Source organism: Parasteatoda tepidariorum, chromosome 1 (genome assembly GCF_043381705.1).
Source record: "Parasteatoda tepidariorum isolate YZ-2023 chromosome 1, CAS_Ptep_4.0, whole genome shotgun sequence".
Taxonomy (NCBI): domain Eukaryota; kingdom Metazoa; phylum Arthropoda; class Arachnida; order Araneae; family Theridiidae; genus Parasteatoda; species Parasteatoda tepidariorum.
In genome coordinates, this window is record NC_092204.1 from 74,164,731 (window position 1) to 74,189,975 (window position 25,245).

The 25,245-nt window shown below is 27.5% G+C and overlaps 1 protein-coding gene and 1 long non-coding RNA gene across 5 annotated transcripts in view; one reads left to right on the forward strand and one right to left on the reverse strand.

The window, feature by feature from the left end:
• The first annotated feature begins 3,280 nt into the window (after positions 1–3,280).
• LOC122268857 (uncharacterized) lies at positions 3,281–3,631 on the forward strand. The gene is made up of 2 exons (XR_006224725.2): positions 3,281–3,395; positions 3,431–3,631. It is a non-coding gene; the product is annotated as an uncharacterized lncRNA (long non-coding RNA).
• Positions 3,632–6,652: 3,021 nt separating this feature from the next.
• Positions 6,653–25,245, reverse strand: part of LOC107449171 (Rap GTPase activating protein 1) — a 67,828-nt gene continuing 49,235 nt past the window's right edge. For all 4 annotated transcript variants that reach the window (XM_043039489.2, XM_043039492.2, XM_043039491.2 and 1 more), the window contains 15 exons: positions 24,494–24,544; positions 22,172–22,360; positions 19,845–19,948; positions 19,221–19,302; positions 18,062–18,115; positions 17,302–17,385; positions 17,107–17,207; positions 16,267–16,396; positions 15,990–16,138; positions 12,963–13,128; positions 10,993–11,265; positions 10,330–10,388; positions 9,930–10,207; positions 9,202–9,284; positions 6,653–9,090 (listed from right to left, as the gene is read on the reverse strand). In XM_043039489.2, coding sequence (XP_042895423.1) covers positions 8,950–9,090; positions 9,202–9,284; positions 9,930–10,207; positions 10,330–10,388; positions 10,993–11,265; positions 12,963–13,128; positions 15,990–16,138; positions 16,267–16,396; positions 17,107–17,207; positions 17,302–17,385; positions 18,062–18,115; positions 19,221–19,302; positions 19,845–19,948; positions 22,172–22,360; positions 24,494–24,544 — 1,944 coding nt within the window. In that variant the 3' untranslated portion in view covers positions 6,653–8,949. The remainder of the gene's footprint in view (positions 9,091–9,201; positions 9,285–9,929; positions 10,208–10,329; positions 10,389–10,992; positions 11,266–12,962; positions 13,129–15,989; positions 16,139–16,266; positions 16,397–17,106; positions 17,208–17,301; positions 17,386–18,061; positions 18,116–19,220; positions 19,303–19,844; positions 19,949–22,171; positions 22,361–24,493; positions 24,545–25,245) is intronic.

The window sequence follows — 25,245 nt, forward strand, 5'->3', positions numbered from 1 at the left end:
AATGTTGCGGTTAGTTCCTTGTTCTTTGAAGGAAAATTAATTTTTTTACGTAACTTAAATTCATAATACCGTTCCGATAAATGCTAAAAAGAGCTCGTAACAAATAAAAGAAACTTTACTTGAAATTAATACTGTAGAAATATTACTGGAAGAAATATACCTGAAATTTTGTAGAACTTTATGTTTAAACAGTTTAACTGTCGAACAAAACAAAATTTTCTCCATGTATAATTAGCTTTTTCTTAAATTGATTTATTTCATTTTCTTGGCAGAAGATAAATAGTAGACTATTACTTTGCACACAAAAGAAATACTATTAATAAAATTTTGAAAGGAGAAAGAAAAAAAAAGTTATATATAAATTTTTTTCCAAAGCAAATAAAACCAAATCTTGCCAAAATATCATGGATATAAGACCAATCTATGATAAAAGAAAAATAAGCACAAACTGTACCCTAAATAACTGGTCACTTGTGTAGCACAGTAGCTGACCGACACCCTGTCAGTCAGTGAAAATTCATGAGAAATCGATATCTATTTGGGTGTACGATCGCCTCTAACAACTACCGCATCAGCATTTCATACTGTTAACCAGGGGTCTATCTATACCAATGCCTATGGCAACCGTACACAATCTTGCACCGGGGCACACTTGAGTCGTGTCGTTGGAACTGGTCTTCGAGTTGCAATCGAGTGTCCTATACGCGTTCGATGGTATTAAGATCAGAGGATTTCGCAGGCCAACCCAATCGTTGAATATTCTACTACAGGTACACGTCCCCCAACTAACCTCGGTGTTGACGGCTGTTATCGTCCATAAAAAGGGTATTTGTTCCACATGAACCCAAAAAAATATCACATAAGGTGAAAGTATCTCGGCCCTGTACTGCTGACAAGTCAGAGTACATCAATCGAAAACATGAAGGTCGGTATGCCCGTCCGGACTATCCTCGACCATAGTGGTCTTTTTCGACAATGTTATAGTATTGGGTTCTCTCCAGATAAGAATACGTCTAGAGTCACTGTCCAGACAGAATCGCGATTCATCATAGAAGAAAAACCCGTGCCAATCATCCTCTGTTCAAAACATGTGTTCTCAGCACCATGCTAGACGGTTCTTTTTGTGGTTCACAATCAAAGGCATGCAGGCCACCTACATTAGGTCTCTAGGCTACTGTTATCTGGGACACGATTCCTGTTGCATTATACGGGTTGTAAGACAGACATTCAAGTTTCTGTCGCTCCACGAACCCTTTTGGGTAGATATCTCAAATCACGGTCTTGTTGCCTCGAATCTTTTAACTATCCGCAATTAGTAGCATCATCCAGAAGATGATGACACACCATATTCACGATAGGGGAACTAAGAAATAAAAAAAAAAAGGATGGGAAGTCAGAAGACATTTTTAACACTTTTGATGATTTAAAAAAGTCCTCACAAGGATATTAAAAAAAAGAGCAAATGCTGGAAAAATGTACTTGCTATTATTGCAAAGTCATGAAATTTTCAATAAAAAATTGGAAGAAAAAAATCCATATTCATCACCTGTTTCACAAGCCAAATATTTTACATCAAAAAATTTCAGTACTTTTATGCCTTTAAACAGATAAAAAATGCTCATGTGTTGTGAACAGATAACAATCGTTAAAAAGAAGAAACAAAATCACAATTAACCTCTTGTTGTAAAAAAAAAACTAAATTTTTTTTCAAGAGATTTTAAAAAATTTGATGATGCTTTATCTTTATGAATTTAGTCATTCAAGTTACATTTACAATAAAGTACTTGTTACGATTTTAAAGAAAATTTTCGGTACATTATTTTGATGAGAAGAATTGTACATAATAATATGGTAACAGAAGAAACTCAGAGAAAAGTTTAAACACTATTAAGAAAGAAATATTTAGGACATACGTTAACTAGCATCGTTTTGCATAAAAATAAATAAAGAGAAAATATGGGAGCAGAAATGATTTTGGATTTTGTACAAATGAACAAAATTAATAATGGTGATAAATGTTTATTATCAGCAATGAAAAGATACAAAATCAACTACACATTGTTTTTTACAAAATACAACCTTCAATACACACTCACAAAATACTGTACATATGAAGCTCTATTTTATATACACTCTTTAATACTAATGAATCACCACAGCACAGGGAAAATAAACATGTGCGAAAGACAGTTCTATACACAATAAAGGTACAAGCTATAAATTTTTCCCACTTGCATGCTTTGTCTATATTCATCAGGCATAAAATAAACTTTTATTTTTGGTATCTAAGAAAATATATCTTTAGTTTAAAGACCATGCTAAGGGCAACAACAAATATTTAACATTTATAAAAATTTATCTAATGTACAAACATGCAAAGATTTGAAAAAAGAAAAAAAAAATCTCATTATCATAACTTCATGTTGAGCAAAAGCATCTGAGACACTACTTTGATTAAAATTTCACTTTGAGAATAATATTGAAGTGGATAACCTAAGGCAGAGTTAGTATACTATGGACGCCACTTTAATTGGACTCGGAAGTTTGGTTTTAAGACTGTAAATTGGCATTTCTTTCAAGTTTGAAATTTTGAGACCTGCATGTGTTTTTAACCACTTTACAAGTCTCCTATGTTCTAAAATCAACATGAACCCCATAAGTCGATCAGGTGGTTAAGATCCCCTGAGACTGTTTCAAATGAGTGGTTTAGAACACTTGAATGGAAACTAGGTCTCAAAACCACCAACTGGAAATAGGTACCTGTTCACTGCCTAAGGAACCTAGATGGATACGAGAAGCTTAGTTAATATTTCTTTTTAAGGCATTGCCTTATAGTTAAACATTCTTTTTTATTAACTATGGACTGAATGGAGAGAGTTCTTCAGGTAGATGTTTGCAAAAGACATTAAGCGTTATAAATTTATCTATCAATTAAAAAAACTAACATAAGAAAAAAATAATCAATTGTATTAACAAGAAAGACGAACATAATATGGTATAAACAGGATTGTAACAAGAAACAGGATGGTTATAAGACGTATCAGGATGGTTACAAGAAAACTACTGGATCAAATGCAAAGCTTTGAATAGCACATAGAAGTTTAGGTTCAAAAACAAGTCATGAACAGTGATAATTAAAAACGTCAATTTTTTTCAGTCATGTTTCTAAATAAGGTCATGGAGAAAGGGATTTTTTAAAATTAGTTTCTTATTTTTTGTACATTTTTCTAATGTTGAAGTTCAAACTTTCACTAAAATGCCACTTATCCCTTTGCACTTTAAAATGCTGTTTGAACAAATGTAAGCACTAAAATGTTTAAAATACATAATACAGTATTCTAGCATAATTTTTAAAATTCTTAAAATATTGTGGTTAGTAAATATTAAGGTGTATAGTGTTAGTAAATATTAAGGTGACTGCTGGTGTAAGGTGTTAGTAAATATTAAAGTGACTGCTGATGGATCCTCAGAGACGACATCAGAGTACTAAGGGTTAGGACTAAGCTCTTCAAATATGATTACACAAGTTGAAACTTAAGATACTGTGGAAGTTTCATCAAAATCATAACATTGTTAGGAATTGAATATAACTAATAAGAAATAAACAGTCATAATATTAAAGAAAAAAAAACAGTTTACTATTATTTTAAGATATTTCTACATTTATTATTTTAATTTTTTTTTAATTCTTGAAAACCAAACCTTTTAAAAATTTAAATGCAGTAGGACCCATATGTATTGAGGTGCTTAGAGAATAGATGCTCATTAAATTTAATTTCAAGGTTAGTAAAAAATAGTTAAACATAAAAAAAAAACCTAATAAGACTATATTTACTTTATCTTGACAGTTAATACTTCACAAAAAAATTTTTTAAAGTAATTTTTGTAATAAAACACCGACTGCAATAACTGTTTCATTTCATCTGGAACATTTTTTGCATTCCATTAATTGGACTTGATTTTATTAATCCACAAAACTCTTCAATGTTTTGTTTTACAGGTTTTCTGGCATGCAATATACAGTACTTTATGTAAATTTTCTTTTAAATCATTATATTCATTAAAAAAAATTAAATTATTGTTTCTGATATTTTTCATGCTTAAATAGACTAACATTGAACCAAACAAGACTCTAGTTTCTCCAAAAAGTGGGTCTGAATTTATAGATTATTTTTAGGATCTAATTTTGCATAATCGGAAAAAAATGCCTGCAATATTTGCTGCGATTTGATCAAGTAGTTTTCTATAACAAGACTCCAAATGCCCGACATTTTATAAACATTGTATATGATGAGTTAATTTTAAAATCATTTGTTCGTATGAAGATTTTTTCTCTGTTGTATAATAACTATATATTTACTTCTATACACACATTTTGCAAAAATTTCTAAAACTTACTTCCATCCTCAAATTTCTCTTCTAACACAGAATACTCCTTTCAAATTTAAAAAGCTATAGAATATTATTATAAAATTGCAACAATTTTACTTGTAATAAAGGTCAACGTACAACTACACCAGAAACACACTGCTCTGCTAGTCCAATAAATATTTTGTTAAACATAAGCAATACAATAAATATAAAAATTTGTTTGCATAGCTGTATTGGTATTAACAAGAGTATATTTTATTTAAAAAGTGATTGTTAAATTTGTAGTGGCTCATACCATATAGAGATTAAAGATTTAAAAGTATAGCATACTGTTTAGGTAATAAAAATATCTTTCGGATTTGTTTTAAATCTAAAAAGCAAGGTTAAATGTGAAGTATTTGGAAGGACAATTTTTAATATATTCTAACAGAATTTGTAACAAATATACTAAGTTAACATTGAAAAATACATAACATCCAACAACTTTTTAAGCATACTAGCTCGATTTTGCATTTAAAGTGAACAAGAAAGCTGATAAACTTCAAGAAAATACTATAAAAGACAATATACATTTAGTATTAAGCATGAAATTATAAATGCATAAAGGAATAAAAAAAAAAGATTCTTTTCATATTGCACAACTTATTTAATAACTATACATGAAGTCAATACTTTCAAAATAATAAAAATTATACATTATAAAAAAAAAACTCCATCTTTGTATTGAAAATAGTAATAAAAACATTAGAACAATTTATATATAATTATAATTAAATATTAGAAAGAGATTTGTCTTAAATTTTTTTCTAAAAACATTCAACACTTTGCTTATTCTGATTCTAATGCTTTTAAATAATACTTTATGTGATCTTTATCGATTTTTAATGATGCTTATCTCATATAAAACGGTATTTTCTAGCAGAATTTACTAGACTTGAAAAATATGCATTGTTTCAATTCATAAAAAATACAGCAAGTTCAATACAAAATCTTACACATATTTATAGATTTTTTTAATTAAACATATTTTAAAAATTATCCTAAACTAAAAATGTGATAAATCTAAATGAATGCAAAAGTAACAATTACATTTAACAGACAAAAATTTATGAAAAACAAATGAATTAAACTTAGTTAAAAATACTTAAGGTAAATTATTTTTAAAAACATTCAGGGCAAATAACAGACATACAATTTTGTTTATTTGAATATTTATTTCAAGTCATTTACTTGGAGCAATAAATCCAAGAGAGGAAATTTCCAGTGTCAAATGAAAAAAATCTGCATAAAAACTATCACTAAGAAGTAAGAAATAAAAAGCCCCTTTAGAGTTATTTTGTTTTAATAAAGCTTATTAATATTTTTCAGAAATTAAATTCTGCTGCATAATTAACTAAAAATTTTTTAAAACTATTCTTCAATTATATCATCATAATAAAAAGTACAGAACATAATATAATAATAAAAAAAAAAATTAGCCCTCTTTTTTGAGAAGCATTATATAATTTTTACAACATAAAATATAAAAACAATAGCTTTGTTACAAACATTTATAAAACAGCATTTCATGCACTGTTTTATAAAACTAACTACTTCCTGAGTTTTAACTTGTATCATGCAAATTTATAAAACAAATGAACACAATGGCCATATAAACAGGTTGTATGAAAAATATATACTATAAATATTGTATATACACAAAAATTATATTAATATTGCTTAAGGAAAATACGTTTCATAAAAAAAAAAACCAATCATCTAATCAATAACTTTTGTACTCATTGCTGATAGCAGAAAATTAATAAAGAGTTAAATAATTTTAAAATAAAAAAAATAGTAATTGATTAAGAACAAGATTCAAAAAATTATAATAATGAGCACATACAATAAATCTTATAGTTTGCGGACAAAAAATTGTTTTCAGAAAAGAAGTTTTAATTATGGGAAATTTAAAAATGCATTAAATAGATTCAGGGTATATAAGACTCTTCTTTAAAGAATTTTAATATTAGAAATGCATTTATTCTATGGGAAATCAAAAAGGGGAAGATTTTTTTTTATAGTCATTGTAAAGTAAGTGAATAACACTTTTAACACGAAATCTGTTTTGCTAAATCATTGTATTTAATATTTCCTAAATTTCAATCAACAGAAAAACTAAATCTTAAACTATGAACTACATTATAAAAGATAGCAAAAGTATTTTTATTTTTGTCATAAAATGTTTTTATAAAAAAAATGCTATAAGGAGCACTTAAAATTTTATTTCTCTCAAATATTATTGTATCTGAAAAAAGTGTGCTTAAGCTTAAAATGTAAATTATAAATTCAAATGAATGAAATGATTAAGGATTCTTGACATTTATATTAAGTTGTCTATAGATTGCAAATCAGTAACACAAAAGAGGAAAAATATGAGTTTACTGACCGTATCTCAATTATTCAAAAAAATTTCTACGGATACTTATCCAATTAAGCTATCCTTTTATATTGCTTTCGGTAAAGAGTTTTGCTTTAATTTCTATGTATATAGGAAACAGTCTGAAAATTCCAAACAAATGAAATCTTTAAAATTAATGTTGACAAAGTGAAGCATAATTGTAATAGCACAAAAAGTAACTTAGCAGTTTTTGAAATAGCGAAACTTTCAACTTTGATTTATTGAAAAATCAGGAGCAAATAGAATTAGCAGCTACTTAAAAATAATAAAATCAGTTCGCATGAGAAAAAAAAAGTTGAATGGTAAATATTGAACAAATAAATTATAAGTTTTTTTTCCACTTCCATGCAATAATTAGATATAATTGAATTTAGTTTTTCAAATAATTAAGATAAGCCATTCAAAAGACAAAAAAATCAAGGAGCTGCCTAAATAACGATTTAAGGCAACAGCTTAACACAAAATAAGACAAAACAACTAAAATCAAATAATATTTACAAAGTGATAAAATACTTGAACACAAATAAATTATTTAAACACAACTATTGCACATAACTGAAAACTTAGAAGTTTCAATTTATTAACACTGATAATATAAGCATATTCAACACTGCTTAAAGATTTCTTATTGTGAAACTATAAGATTAATTTTTTATTAAATAAAAACTTTACTAAACAAAATTGTACTAAGTATGAATATTCCTTTAACTCGCGAGAAAATAATACATTTTTACATCTACAAAAATATTTCAAAATTCCTTTGAAGGTTTTTAAAAAATGGTATTAATTGACCAAAGTACAAGTGTGATAATAAATTAGTTTTAAAATATTTATCCCATTCACTAAAACATAAGTTACAAGCATAATTTGAGTAGTAGAAATCTTTACTGAAATTGTCAGGCCAAGGTCATTAGGGTCAGGTAGCAACACATGGCAATTCAACCCTCTAAGCATTAGACCCAGCAATTTTAAAACTAACCCACATGCCTTAAAAACAAAAACATGTTTTCTTACGGATTATTCATTTAATGAAAAAGTAGTGTGTCGCAGGGAGATTTTAATACAATATAGCTCAACACTTGGAGGGTTAAAAATGCTAGTTTAAATATAAAAGTCTATAAAAAAATGCATTCTATCAAAATTAAAGGAAATAATAAATAAGTATTTTTATCACCACTTTCCCCTTGAAAAAAGGTTTATTAAAGGTTTCCTAGTAAATAAATTGAAGAATGATATTCAAAATGCTTAATATTCAATATTTTTTAAGCATTATAATTTTATTTCAAAAATATTTATAGTTTTTTTTCAATCACATTAATATATATATATTTTTAAAAAAAACTTCTACTTTTTTAAATTAGTTAAATGAGAAAAATTAACATAAAAAGTGTGCATTTTTTTGTGTTAGATATTAAAAGTGGACATTTTTTAAAAAGAATCTTATTATTAGAGATGGTAACATACAATTTTATTTCTAACGTTGACACTTGACATCTACACAGTAAAATTGTACAAACATTTTATCATTTACATTGAAATTTACTAAATGAACTAAAAATATATGCTTGCAAGAGAAGATATAGTCTTTTCTGCTGTTAATGCTAAACATATAGGAAGAAAATTTAACGATAGGGCACAATTATATTAGAAAGCTGAGCATATTTTAGAGCCATTTGGTGTATTTAACAGAGCTTTGTTTTTCCCAAAACTGACAAAATTTTGGACCTCTCCTACTGTCATAGCATTAGCAGTGAAAAATAAGATGTTAAGCATAACAATAACTAAAGATAATTACCATTTACTTAACAACTATTTAGTTAACAACTTTTTAATTCAAACAGCTGGATAACATTTAACTATTTAGGTTGTATAGTAAAAGAAATCGTGGAAAATTCAACAAGTATATTTTAACAAAACAAAAAATCTTTTAAATATATTTTCTTTCACTATAAAATGCACCAACAAATTTTTTTTAGACAAGAGTAGAATATTCAAAGCTCTACACGATGAAAAACAAAGCTAACAATGTTAAAGCATAAGTTTACAACACCGGAAACAACACTGCAAAAATTCTCTTCTAAACAAGGTTTCTTTTAAAATATATCACAAAATACTTTGAAAAGGGACTGGTTATATTTCTAAATGGTTGTGTACCGATCACCAGTACTCATCTCTGCCAGCTGAACGTGAAGATAAGTCATTTCTCGCTTTGCAAGAGATAAATCTGTGGTCAGTTTCACTTCCTTTTCTTTGAGCTTTTTTATTTCCCTTTGACAAGCCTGAAATATATCACAAAATTTTTTAAATAGTTTCTCTTGATAAATCACTTGAAAAAAATTGAATTGGAAAACATTCGGTTGAAAAATAGGAGACTAAGAATAAGATATTACCAAATTGTGCTTTAACAAGTCTAATTTATCACTTTTTAGTTTATTGATCTCTTGTTTTAAAACTTCCAGGTGTCTTGTCATGGCTGAAAAATGAATTTTTATATTAGACTTACGAACATAGTGGTTTTAGTATACTATTATTTCACTATTTACTTTTGATGTGATTAAAAGGTAAAAATAAGAAGCTAAAACTATGGTTACGAGAAAATTGTACAAATCAGAATCTAATTTGGAAAGCAATAGATCCTACTAAAAAACTATTTATGTCATAATGCTCATTACGGCATAATTCGGTCTGAAGTGAATAGTAAAATCCCTATGTCAAAAAGAAACGTGCCACATCTGTTTTATTCATAGATTTTTATTCAACAAAACATTTCAATACATGCACATATTAGAATACTTTCTCTCTTTGAATCTAATCTCATTTTAAACATTTTGTATAGTGTGGAAAAATGTTACAAATTTTTAAACCTTTTTGGAAAAAAAAAGTAAAGAAGAATTTCATTTTGCAATACTTCATGCATTTTTCAGTTAATGCTCACGGAATATTGAAATGTTGGGACATTTGAATTGAACATTTAAAATTATTTATTGAAGTGAATTTTACTTCAATATAATTTAAATAAATGCTCATTCATAAGAGACATTGTCTTCTTTCTCATCAGCCTATTTGCATTTAAATTTGAATCAAGAAATATAACATGATGCATTAAAAAAATGCTTACCATCATTCTCTGTGCACTGAGGACATGATGTGGAATTTGTATCACTGTTAGAATTAAATGATGCTTCTAATGGTCCATCTCCAGTGCCATTTTGAAGATGTTCAAATTCTAAGCTATTGACACTCGAAGAATCCGATTCAGATGGTCTTGTTTTGAAGTGAGGGGGAGGTGGGGTGTCAGGACTCGAAATCGGTGTTCCTGGGCTACTGTTTGTCCTTATCCATAAGGGAGTACCCCCAGAATTCAGAGAATCTAAACTTCGGTTGCGAAATTCTCTTCTGGGGAAAAAAAAAACATAGCTTTTATTAACAATAGATATCAATGAAAAACTTTTTGATTTCAAGAAAATTGTTTAATAATCTTTTGAAAATTTTAAATGAAAAATAAACTTGTTTCTTACGTTCTAACTGATGTTGGAGATGAAATTTTCATTAAAGTTTCTTTTGGTACTTTAGGAACCTATATAAGAAAAAATATATCAAAATAAGAATAAAAAAAATAAAAAAATGTTTGATAAAAAGTGAGATTTTTTAATGTCACAAATAAAACATTAAAATAAAAATATTAAATTTGATATAAGAATTCTTATCAAAAAAGTATATAATGTTACATAAAAAGTAAATAAGTTTGCTATGACAATATTTTTTCCAAAAACTATACCCGATTAATAGGAAGTGGCAAATTTTTAAATAATGGTTTCTCAACTTTATTTTCTTAAAACATATGAATTCTAGAACAATGCAAATAAATGAAAACATGTGAATGAATCCATGAAAAATGCACAAATTTTTAAATTCAAGCTTTTATAGAATTCCTTAAAAAGATTCATTTCTGCATTTTAATGTTTAATTACGCATAAGAATAAGAAACTAAATTCTTGGATACACAAGAAGTTCATTGCTTTTGCGCTCATCACTGATGTCTGTTATTGATTTCTGTTTAAGGATTTTAACTTTCAAAATTTACTTTTAACATTCTTTCAAAAATAATGTCAGGAATGAATAAAGATATATTAAAGGAATGAAAATAATGTAAAAAAATAAAAATGTTTAACAGATCTTACATTTTGTGCTACTTCCCCAGCCACAATGGAAGACAAACTGCTGTTAGATGTGCTGGCAGATGATCGCTTATTCATCACAGAATTAGCTAAGTTTGTTTCAACGGAATGACTCCGCACACGACTAGTGATAGCTTTTCTCACAGAGTCCAAAAAGCGATTGCTATTGCCATTAATTTCTGTCTTCCCACTGTCACCAACAACACCACAAAACTCTTGTGTCTTAATCCTTATTTCATCGTAAAGAGATTGGAGAAGAGAGATTCGAGTGCGCTTCTATATTGAGAAGAAAAACTAATATTATTAAATAATTCCACACAATGATGAATAGTAAATAAATATATATTCCCTGTACAAAACATTATTGAATATTTAAAATAAAAATTATTAGTATTACAGGGAGGAAAAAATATAACAATTAATTGCTGTTAATTTAACTGCAATTGCAAGGAATTACACATTATCCATTTATTTATCACATAGAATTAGTTAAATTTTACTAATATATCAAAACAATATATTTGAAACTACACTACTGCTGACAAACAGACTAAAATTAATAAATCAACATCAATTTCACAGATCTAAAAAAATGGAATTCGTTAGATTGACAGCAGGTAAAAAAATATTTTAAAATGTATAACTTATTCATATATTATTTAAAAAAAAAAAATAATAATTCATAATTTAATAAAAAGCAATCTGAAATTAATTCCTAAACAGTTTTTTTTTTTATGCTCTATGAGGATAATTTCCTTTTAATATTTTATGTATTTTAAGATTCAGAAATTTATTGGCAATATTAAAATAAAGTGTTGAAGATTATGTTCTTAATCTAGAAATTAGTAGGATTTTTATAACCATCATATTTATTTAATGACTCGTTTATTAGGTATATGCAAATAATGGCATTGAATTTTTACTTTGCAATTTTTATTTACATTCTGAAAAACTCTAAAGAATAACAAGATTTTTAAAATGTAATTATAAAAGTGAACCAAGTATTACTAATCTTGCTAATTGGAACTTATTAGCATAGCAGCATATTTAAAATAAATTTAATCTATAAAAATCAAACTTAAATAATAATCTCACACTTTGCAAATGTTTAAATCAAAGTTCAATTGTGAAATCAGTTGGCTTAAACCAATAAACCTTGATAATATGTAAAACACTGATTATAAGTTTAATATGCACACTAACAGAGACATAACTCTAAATTAAATATAATGTGCAAATAAATAAAAAGTAAACAAGTTTAGTTAAATTACTTTGGCCAAAAAAATAACATTAAATTAGAATTTTTTTTTTAAAATATTGAATAATAAATTTTATTTAAACTGACTTTTTATTTTTATAAAACAATTATATTAAATATTATTTTGGGAAAAAGAACTGAGTAAAATTATTGCTAAATTCGGAAAAGTGTTGTGCAATTTATTAAAAATAATATTTTCTATCATTTAAAAATCCACAACATAGATTTTTATTACCAAGACTAAAGACTTTCTTTTACTAAAAGAAGTTAAGGTCATAAAAGTATAAACCGCTTGTGAGAAAATTAATTTACAACAGCAGAATTTGAAAGACAATTCTAAACGCATAAAATTTGCAAATACACAAACTATACAGTTAACAGGCACTTATTATATCTTGATATTATTTTCATAACACAATGATCATAACAAATATCATTTTCAGTGCAGCAATACAGGAAGAAGAGAATATAAAAAATTTCTCTATTCTGTGACTTGGCAATGAGGATGCTATAGTTAGTACCAAGCGATTACCTGTCTGTTAACAGCATCATTTGTGCTCTTATGGATTGATATTTAACTTTGTTTAATATTGTTGCACTGAGAAGCCCTTTGTTTTTTGAACATTCTAAATATAGTTATGAGCTTATTATTAAATGATTTTGATCCATTAGCATAAAATAGTTTGAAAAAAAAATAGAACACTTAAAAACGTACTTCTAATTTTGAAAACTTTTCTGCTTTATAGCATGCTATTTCAGCATTGATAAGCTTTGTAAGAAGGAATTCTCTGAATTCATTGTCCTTTCTAAAGACACAAGGATTAGGCAAAGCTGGGCCAAAAGATGGGACACCATCTCGAGCAGTGACTGAAACTTTGTATCTACAACAGTAAGTATTTTGTTATTAAAATTAATGCAAAATATGTAAATTGTATATAAAAAATAAAATTAAAATTATAAATTGTTCATGATAAAAATTTCATGAACATTTATGCATTAATTAAGGAGCAAATTCAAAATATACGAGCAGGATTTTCAATGCCTCAATTTGTGGAAACTTAGAGGTAATATCAAGAATTATGAGATTTTAAAAGATGGATAATATTTTTTTCTTAAAAATATAATTGAATATACTATAACTTACATTAAAGACTATTTATTTTGAAACTCATTAGCTACTATCCTATAATTCAAAAGACTTATTTTCAAGGTTTACTGCATAATTTTTTCAAGGTTTCGACTAAAAAATACTTTTTTCAAGACAATTCTAGGTTTCCCTGAACCTATGAGAACTCTTTTTACAACATCCTCAACATGAGTATGGAATATCATACAAATGGTATGTGTTGTACATATTTAAATTTGGATTGCATTAAGAGAGGCATGATTCAACATGCATATCACATGCAATGTGATAACATGCTCAAACACAAAAATGGCCGAGAATTTTGTGTTACCCATTTATTAGGTCATATGTTACGCCGTATGACCACATATTCAAAATAAGATAGAATAAAATAAATAAACTATCTGCATACACAATTTAAAAGTACCTGTAAAATCACAGTACAATATTTCTTTCACCCTTACACAGATTTGGAACATTCTTGAATAATAACAATAAAAAAGTTGAAATTTATTATTATTCAATTATCTCTGTGAACATAGAATTTAACTGTTACAAGAAAATATGAATTATAAGTAGGATATAAAATTTGTTCTGTCTTTGCTCTTTATACAAAAAATTAGTTTTGTAAACTCTTAAAAAAATTGCGCTAATACGAATCGAGACGTCTGGTTTTAAAATTGCATGAATATGAATCAGTATGTTTGTTTTTTAAATCCTGTATATATGATTTGGGATGTTTGCTTTTTAAATCATGTAAATATGAATCGGGATGTGTGTTTTGAAAACCATGTGAATTTGAATCATAATATATAATTTTTAAAACACATTCATAAGAAAATCAATGGTGGATGTTAAAATGGAGTGAGTATAAATCGCAATATAGGATTTTAAAGACGGTGAATACAATTCATGATTGATTTTTTAAATCATTTTAACTTTAATAGCGATGTGTAATTTTTAAATTAAAGGGATACGAATTCCCACATTTGATTCCTTATACTCTGTGGAAATGAATCACAATTTTGAAATCAGTTCAATACGAATAGAAAAAAATAAGATTTAAAAAACATGTGAAGTAAGGAGTCATATATTGCATGAATATTAATTGTATATTGTGTTGGTGATAAATCATTTTAATGTGCATTGTGTTGAGTGATCTGCAGACTACTTTAACGCAAATCCCGATGTTTATTTTATAAATTGCTTTAATACGCTTTTACTCACCGAATGCACCAAGGAGTTAGCATTATCGTAGATACTTTTTAAGGAGAAAGCTCAATTTAGAATTTTTATCAAAAATATTGGAATTTTGGTTTTTTCAAGAAACAGCCACACTTGTAAATTAAAAAAAAGTGCACGCAAAATGTAAGAATTTTCACAGACGTATCTGCGCACAGCGTGCACTTATATTATTTATGTCTCCTACGTAGCTGAAAAGCAGAACTTGAAAAGAGCAGAAGGTAGAGTAAGGGGAGATCCTTAATGCTCCTAACTAATTTAAATGAAAAACAATCCTTTCTTGCTATCAACAGATGAGAAATATAGCTCATCACTTTAGCAATATTTAAGCTTTTCAAAAAATATTACAAATCTTATAATAATAACAAAATTAAAAAAATAATAATAATAAATTTAAAACACTATGAAATAAATTTTTTAAAAAAAGTTACAAATGTACAACAATGATTCAATAAACTTGCAATAACAGTACAGATACAAGACAGGGTTGCCACTAATGTCTTCAAAAAAAGTAAATAAATAAAAACTAATATTAATAATTCCCTGCACATATTATACAAATATATTAAGAGGAAACACATATTCACAGCACTTGTGAACTATATTAGGATAAAGATGTTAGTTTTAGCAGCTGGAAAAACTTGCAGGGTTCCCACTCAATTTCAGAAAAAAAATTCCTTGACTTTTCCAGGTATTCCAATGAAAATCCATACCATATTTTATCTATACTACGAAATTTTTCATTAGAAAATTTGGATTTTTTTTATTTGTTATGCAAAGTATTAGATTTTTTGTGTAAAATATATATCATTATATGAGGGAGGAAGCAATTCAGTATGCCTAAAATGTAAAATTTTTACAATAAATAATTGTAATTTATTTAACTCGAATCTCAATAACTTAGTAGAGCATTGCTATTGACAATTTTAAGACTGTTTTTTTCCCCAGGAATAATGAAGGAATTTTCCAGGTTTTTGTAAGAAAATTGCAACTTTTCCTGATTTTTGGAGTTAAAAGGCTTTCCCTGTTCTCCCTGACCCGTGGGAACCCTGACTTGGAGAAATAAGAAACAGCAACATAAAACAAATAATACTATAATAAATGGAATAATATAATATAGCTGAACTATCATCTGAAAATAGCCCATAGATTGGGCTTTGAGGGGTCTGCACTTTTCAAAAGACTAAAAATAAAAAATTAAATTCCCAGTTTGTAAGGAAAATTTCAAAATTCCCCGCATTTCCCCTGTTATTTTAGCTGATTTTTAAATTCCTTGCATTTTACAGGTTTTCCCTGTGAAGTGGCAACCCTTCAACAGCATCTAAGATTTTAGAATAACAATTTAAACTAAATTCAGATGCTTAAAATACTTACACAACATTTGGAGTTAAGGGATCAACAGCTTGTACAACTATGTATGAGTGTAAGAAATGAGACGCAATCATGGAGGGTAGAAATGGTGTATTTGTATCTTGGAAAACTATTGCAACAATATCATTGCCTATATGACGCTTTCTTTGGAGCTAGAATATTAATTAAAAAAATTTATGCATACATACTTTGGCTTAGTACTAAAGTACTGAAAAACATAGGATAATTTAACTTTAAACGAGACTTAATATGCTAACCTATATAAAAAATACTGGCATACCTGTTGTGAATCTCCTTCTGTGTAAGGTAACAAGGTGGAAACATGAAACATGATTTCAGAATCTTTGAATTGTGTGTAAACAGATTCTTCACCAGTCTGACCATACACGGCATCCAGGCCACCACGAAATCTGGAATGGAAATCAAAATTTAAAAGTATTCAGAATGCAAATTATTTTTTTGCAAGAGTAAGTAATACGAAAAATTTATCAAATGAATGAGATTTTTATCTAGCTAGTCTTATATTTTGTATACACTCAGTATTGTTACACAGCTTTGGTGATCACTTATATATGGCATAAGGTTAATTCGAAAATCCGACTATCAGTAAACCATTAATCGCAACCAACTTAGACAGGCTAGTTAAAAATCTCCATTATTTTCTGATCAGTCTCACATCCTTTAGGCTTATTACAATGAGTTAAGACACTAAAAAAAAAAAACATATCATTGATTGATTAAATAGCCTGACTTACTTCAGTAAGTTTGAGATGAGCCTATATACTTTCGTACTAATTAGAAATATTCATTGCTCAATTAGTCCTATTTACTACACTTTTTTATACAAACTAGTACAATACAAGGCTTTTATTGCAACAAACCACAACAAATTCAATTTGATCGAGTAAATTTTTGTACATTTTTTAATCAGTCAATTCACCTTTATTATTATCAGTATATAGGCTGTTAATAATAAGGTTGAAAACTATTGGAGACTTTTCAATTTAGCCTGATGCATTGTAAAATGATAGTGAATGTTTAAAAGAGCTGTTTTTCTAAAAATAGAAGTATGACATAGATGTTAAAAGTTGCTTAATTTATTGCAATTTATACTCCTTACCCTTTAAAATCCTTTAACTTTATTCTATTTCCCAACAAATCAAGAAACTCTTCCATTGCTGGACTATGTTTTCGATTGCCAAACAATTCTTCTTCGGTTGTCTAGAAGAAAATGTTTTGTGTAAAAAAATTATGCAATGTCACAGATAAAAAGATATGTTAAAAATGTAATAGATTTGAGCTGAAAAAAGCATACTTGACCATATTTTTGATAAATAATACCAAATTTGAAAGTTTTGACTAGGACATGTTCATCATACGCCAATAACATTTCAGCAGCCTAAAACACACCATGACATTTTTTTCGTTACACAAAAAGTATTCAAGATATTTTTTTAAAAAAACTCAAGATAATTACAATAAATTTAAATCAACTAATTGATTTAACATACACACACACATATTGTAATACATACACATGGTATGAAAAATATCTAGATTTAAAAAAAAAAAAAAAAAAAAAAAATTGAAAATTCAGTGAAATGTGAATTAATAATTGCTAAAGACACAATTAATGACTTAATCGGTAAAATAAAATGTATCAAAAAGGGACTTAAATGGGCGATTTATGCTTCATGTATAAATAATAATATCCACATTTAAAAAAATACACGGAAATCAATAATGATAACTATATATTGGGGTTTAAAGACAAAGAGTATCATGAGCATTTATTTCCCTTTCGTTATGCATGAAAAGTTATTTTTTTACAACAATTTTGCAAAAAAGTTTCGTGCAGAACAACTGCTGTTACAGCCAGCAAGACTGCGGCTGGAAAGAATATAAAAGTTTTTTCACATATCGGATTTTTTTATTTATTTATTTATTTTTTTACAGGAGTTTTGTAACATTCATCGAAAATGCTATGTCACCATTATTCTGCCACGGAGACCATATCATAAACATTATTTTTAATGGCTAAAGCTATTATACTAAAACATAAAAACAATACTTACCCGAGGAAATAGTATTGGCGTAAATTTTTCTGTTATGATATCTTCACACATAACCTAAAAATTAAAAGAAAAATAGTTTTAATTACACAGTAAAATATAAAAAGACATTTCCAAGTAATTTTGNTATATATATACACACACACTAGGGATGTAACGAGCATTGATTTGGCTGAATTTCTGAATATTCGGACAAAGAATTGGCCGATTAATGCCATTTTTTAACGAATTTCAAGACAGAAGTTATTTTTTGGATAATTAATATGATCTAGAGTTTAGCAGAATTTTCAGAAATTTATAACTCACTGACTCCAAAATGCATCTTTCCATAGTCATGGCCCATATATTAAATCAATGATTTGATTATTATTTTTTCATTTTGTTAATATATTTTTTCACAGCAAATAAAAAAAATAGTTAACCTTGTAGATCTTTGCTCTAATCACTGGATAATAAACCACTAATTTTTTGTGAAGCTATTCATATGTCTACTTTTTTTGTTGCTTTCTATTCTAAAAAATTAAAAAAAAAAAAAAAAAAAAAAAAAAAAAAAAAAAAAAAAAACTTTGTTTAGCATTTCAAAATGTTAGAGGAAAATGAAAACTCAAACAAATTTAGGTACAACAATAGTACAAATTATGTTTAAGCCAGTAAGCACTGAAGTTCAATCAATCCCATTCTTTCATTGAGGTGCAAGATCATTACTAGATCACTTTGCAATAATTATGAAAAATAAAAATGTTTTCCTTAAAATCCAATATTTGTATAAAATTAACTAAAAAAATAAATAGAAAATACTTGAATAAAATTAAAACATTTTTAAGGGAAAAATGGCATTTTAATTTAAAGAACAAATGCAAAAGAGATCCATTGATGAAATTTAGTCTCATAATTTTTCTCTCCAGACTGATCACAGTCCCCAGAACTGAAAAGTGACACCCATGTAAATGTATGCTTTCTAATAAATGACAAGAAACCATGAAAAAAATTGTATGAAAATCAGTTCACACAGTCATTATTATTAAATGCTACTTAAATCAAAGATTATAAGCATGAAAAATAAACTTTTTAATCTTTAAAAACTGAGATAGGATTAAAAAAAAAAAAACCTTTACAAAAGAATATAGTAGGTGATTTGTAATTCCCTTAAAAGTTAACCTACCTTTGATATTTGTACAGGATTGAGTGAATTAGCGGTAGCTTGGTCAATATGGAATACATCATATAAAAGTCCATCTTTGGTTCTAAAATAACAAAAATGTAAAACTTTTTTTTAGTTGCTTACAACATTCAATTGAAATTGTTAAATCATAGCACTACTTTTCAGGTTTAAGTGTTAAAATGCAGAATAAAATAAAATTAAACAACTATGGACTAATGTAGGGGTTAACTGTACAAGAATCAGAATAAAAAAGTGTTCTTGTTAAAGAAAAAACTATCAAAAAATTTTAACAATAAACAAACTTTTTAAAAATATTTTGAAAAAGCAATGGGGAAATATAAAGCTATAAATTTTTTGCACTCTTATCAATAAATACCCACATATACCTAAAAAGAACATGAAGACTTTTTATTTTTAATAAAATTTTTAATTTTTATTTAACAGTTAAAAATTTTATCATCCATTTTCTTGCAGAATTCTCCTTAAATTATATGAAATACATTTATATTGTACTTCACATCATATTGTACTATATGGGTGACTTAAAGTGTTTAAATTTTTGCAAAAGTTCTACAACTTTAAGAAATTTAGAAGCTTCGGATATACAGAAATAAAAAAAAATACCTGATTAGAACTTTAAGTTGTTCTTGACTAGAGGTACTATCTACCTTAAGCGACATGACCAGTGGACCGCACACATCATCCAGTGCAATGAAATTAAAATGCTCCTGAAAAATGTCAATTTTATTAAATGTAGAAACATGCGCAATAACATTGAAATTAAATGTTTCACATTGTTTAAAAAATACAACTAAAAAATAAAAATTTTAAAAGTTAAGAGGAAGTCAGTAATACAGAGGTGCCGACTTTATAAACTGGCTATCAGCAATCAGAAGCACAGTAATATAGAAATATATACAGTTAACATTTACGAAATTCAAATTAGTGTATATACTATTTAATGCTATATAGGTATATAATATTAATAAATTATGCATGAATTTACTATTGAATAAAAAAGCAACACCTAGATAAAAGTACTAAATTAAAATTATAAAACTTTAAAGTTTTATATTTCATTATAAAATAATAAAATCAAATTATTTAGAATCTATGTTCTAGTTTTAGGTTAACTAGCACTTATTGCCTTCTTATCATCCTGCATTTGAAACTGTATAAATTTTTGCTCACAGCTTTTCAGATGAGTAAATAATCTTTTGCTTTTCTATAAGGACAGAAGATCAGTTTCAGAATAGCCTGTTGTGAAAATGAGAATGATGAAATTTCTTGTTTCTATTAAATTGTTTTCATTTTCCCCTGTGGCAGAATTTTTTCAAGCTATTTGCGACAAACCCTCTAGCTCTAATACCTTTCTGCAAGATACTTTTAATAATAACAAACATATATGTTATTAATTTTTTTAAAAAAAAGCGCTGTAATTACAAAAAATACCATAATATATTTTTTTAAACTGAACATGTAATAATTTTTTATTCTAATATAATGGGTGATAATCTTGCATTCTGTTGGGGGGAATGCACAAATTACTTCCTTCTTCGCATTTTGTAAATAATCATCACAATAAAAAAAAATTAAAAGCCATGAAATCCATGGAAATGATGTCTGAAAAAAAAAAAAAAAGATTGGCGAGGGAACCACACGAATCGGACTACTTAAATGTGTGTTTCGTTTCAAGAGTATGTCATTGTAATAAATAATATCGGATTTAAAAACTATGGAGAAATCAATAGCAATAACTGCCAAATATTAGGTAAAATTATTGCCTTAAAAAGTAAATAGTCAAATGCACGATTGGAATTTCCCATATTGTTTGCAATATATCGGGATATTTAAAAACCACCTGAAAATCAATCTGCCGAAAATATATTCGAAACACTACATTGATTTACGATACTATTGGCGTAAATTGAGCGCATTAAAAAGTGATTATCTAAATGCATGATTCAAATATTACTTGTCTTCTTCTTCTTCTTCCTTATCCCCAAAATTAGCAGGGCTAAACTATGTCCATGAAATTCATCACCCGGAGGAAGTCGGCCACCATAAGTGTGTTATTAAGAATGTCCCTTTTGTCCAGACCTAGACAGTCCAGTATATGTTGGGGGGAAGCCTGCATGTTGTGGCACCTGGGGCAGTTAGGGTAGATTTTAATACTACCCTCAAAAGAAAGGGACTTAAGGTGGCCGCTGATAAGCCTGGTAAGTGCAGTCTGGTCCTTGCGGTTGCACCGAATGTTGAGTGCACCTCCTGGACTGGTGCTCTGGTACCAGTGATGTTTGGGGGGTACGAGCCAGGAAGCGAGGTCTTCTTTTTTCTTTTTTGATGCCAGCTCCATGAAGGTGAGGGAATTTGGACTTATCAGATTTTCTTTCGTCCCCTCCTTAGCCAGAGTGTCGGCGATGTCATTGCCCAGAACCCCAACGTGAGAAGGGATCCATTGGAGGTGGACTTCACGCAATCGTGAGAGGATTTTAATTTTTTGTAGGATTGAAGCACCTGTTTTGTCTCTCACCTTCCTCCAATGCGTTAAGTATTGTATGGAGCTGAGGCTGTCAGAGAGGATCCAGATGTTATTTTGATCCTGTAGTGTTAGAAGAAATATTACTTGTAAATTTCTATAGAAAAGAAAAGTGCTTTTTCTACAACAAAAATAAAGAATTTTTCGCTTTCCAAAAGAGAATCTTTCTACAAGAACTATGTAACGTCCTGCGACAATGTTGCTGCGATTCTGCCACATGGTCATTTTCTATTTATGGTTTTTAGAATTTTTTAAGGAGACATGAAAAAGAATTATTGTCGATAAGTTACAAACAACAAAATTTCCTATCTCTTGCTAGTACAAGTAAATCATAATAGTTGGTACTTCTGGGAATAAATTATTCATGATGAATTTAATATATCAATAAAAAAAATAATATTTCTCTTCTAACCTTTCCATAAAAGAATTTTCTGAATAATTGAGCAGTTTCATCCCTTTCAATTTTCAGAAGAAACTCATGCTTTGGTAGAATGGGTCTTCCTTGAGTGTCTAATGCATGACTGTGGTGAATACCATCAATCCAATATCCACCACCAGGAGGTAATACTATTAAAGGATAAGGACCCGATTTCTTCAATATCTGCAATGCATGTAAAAGTCATTAAGAGAAATGAATTTACAATATAATAAACAATTTTATGAGTTATTTTTTATTATTAATTAAGACAATACTAAAACCAAATATAACAAAATATATATGTCAGCTAAAATACAAAAACAAATAAAAAAATTATAATTTACTAATAAATACAAATTATACTTTACTTAAATGCTATTTTATTAAGTTGTTATGGATATATAATAATTAGCTTTCAAATTTAAATCAGCTTTACTTGACAGTTAGTAAGTAATAACTCAAGTTATGTGGCGTGGTTTTCAGTAGGCTTGAATTAGCAAAACAGAATGTTGTTCTCATTTGCATTTCATTGTATTATTAAGCACAAAAGAAAGGTTGCTATACCTGGCATTCTTAAAATACATAGAAAAGTTTCCAATATAATAAATATATCATAATAATCAAGAATATATCAAGAAAAAAAAATTCTATTCAACACTGGAAAAAAAATTGCATAAAATGTAGCAGCTGTATCAGAAAAGGGCATTCTTCCAAAAGAAATATGTAAAAACTTTACAAAATAAAAGAAATACAAACAGACCACAATACATTTGTTTATTTGACCTTTAAAACAGGTTATATTACAAACATAAGCCAGTGTTCTCCTGAAACGTTTTTAGAAGGGTGACTAGAAACAAAAAAATTTTAGAAACGTAAACATAAAATAGTATAAGAGGGTAATTTAAAAATTATTGAGGATCAAATTCAGTTATAACATAATATTACACATTTTGATAAATTTTTAGTGGTAAGTGCCATTTCAAAACTCAAAGTGCCCTGCCCTTTTTTATTCCTAGGGAGAACTCTGCAAAAGTAAATGTTTCAATTTGAATTATTTTTATGAGTACCATTTAAATATATAGGCTTTAAATATATAAATCAATATATAGGCTTTTTTTTTCATTAACAACAAATAATTTAATATTTAAAAAGTCAATAATATTTTTGTGATTTATTTCAGTTTCATTTTTTACAAAAGTAGTAATGAACAAATAAAAAGATATGTAATGTTAGTTTTAATTTTCCTTTATTTGGAAATAAGTTTTTTTTTTTCCTTCAGGTTTCTCTTTCATTGTGGAAGTTGATGAATAATAGCGATAAGTAATGATAGAGTTAGAAAGTTAAAAAAGATATTTTGAACGCTTAATAGGTATTAAATATATTCAACAAACTAAATGCATTCATTATAAGTTTTCAGTTTGAAATGGGACATAATTGGCTTTTTAGTTATTTTTTGAAAAATATTTTAAAAATTTTAAAAGTAATATTCGATGCATATTAAAAATAACATTTAATAATCATTGCATAAATAATTAACTGAACAGATGATAAATGCCACAACCATTTTACATTAGCAGAAAAACATACCTGGCAGAGAATGCTAAATTCAGAAAATACAAAGTTTAAGAGTTTTTAACTAATTGCAACTTTACTGCAATAGCATGCAGCACATTAATAAAAATTTAAAAAAACAAATAACATAACATAATTTTTTTCTGTAAAATTACCATCTTTTACAATAATTTAAAATAAAAAAAGGTTATTAATCTGATAAAAAAGGCTTTTATATCATAGTAATTCTTTATGGATTTATTAAGCAGCTTACAGTAGAAATTATATGGAAATCAATGAAACAAAATGCTATTCAACTGTACTGACTAAAAAATAATATTTTAACATAATAAATGAAATAAGAACAATAATTCAAATAAAAATATTTGTTGAAATAATTTACAAGCAATGATGAATCAGAACATTTGCACCTTTATGAAAATGGACAACTTTAAATTTCAATTTAATAGGCGCTACCTTCCACAAAAAACTTTTAATTTGAAACAATTTGATTAATAAAAATTTATACAGTTTAAAATTATTGTTGTAAAAAATTTTTTTAATCAAATAATGCAAACGTAAAATAAATTTTTTGCAGAGAATTTTCCCTTTCTTTCACATATTAAAAACATATTTTAGATGAAATTATACTTTTTCCAAAAATTTCCCCCCCAAAATAGGAATTTGACCGACTCTCTTTAAAACATAGCAATTATTGATGCAATAAATGACATTAATCATAATTCAGAAATGGCATAATCTTACCTCCTCCAAAAGATCATTTTCTCTCTTCATTTTAAGCTGTGGACCAGGGCTCTAAAGATGAAGATTCAATATCAATTAACAAGTTAAATTAGCCATAAAAATAATGGCAGTCAAATGACTAATGAAATAGGTGACATGTATAATTAAATAGCGTCTTTATAAATGAGCTAAGAGGCAAGTTCTTATGAGTAAAAAGCTCTGCAATCAGCCAAAAATTGTTAATATCAGCTTTATAATTTGAAAGTTTCCAAGTAATATCGAGATAATTATTTAAGAAATGAATTTTATATGCGAATGATTTTGGGATAAAAGATTGAACCTAAGCTATACTAATTTTTTGTTGTTGACTAAACATCTAATGGGAACACTTAAATACCTTTCAATTCGGGCACTTAATTTTGCCCTTTGAGTCAAGCCTATAATGAACACATTGGCACAAAATATTACTCATACACTATCGGGTAAAAAGTATCCAGGCGCCCACCCATATTTTCATGGTTTTGTCTGAGTCCCTTAGTTCTAGCGGTTGGAAATAGGCTGAGTTTGCAACTTTATGGCAATAATTGGGGAAAGCCTAATTCTCTCCCAGGAGGATAAGTGCTACATTCACACATCAAGATGTGCAGCCTGCAATGGTTTGATGAAAAATGTGTTCAAAAATTGGACAGCTTTCTCAGAACCCTGATCTAAATCTCATAAAGCATCTTTGAGATGAATTATAATTCAGTTTATACAGCCAGCCAAACTCACTT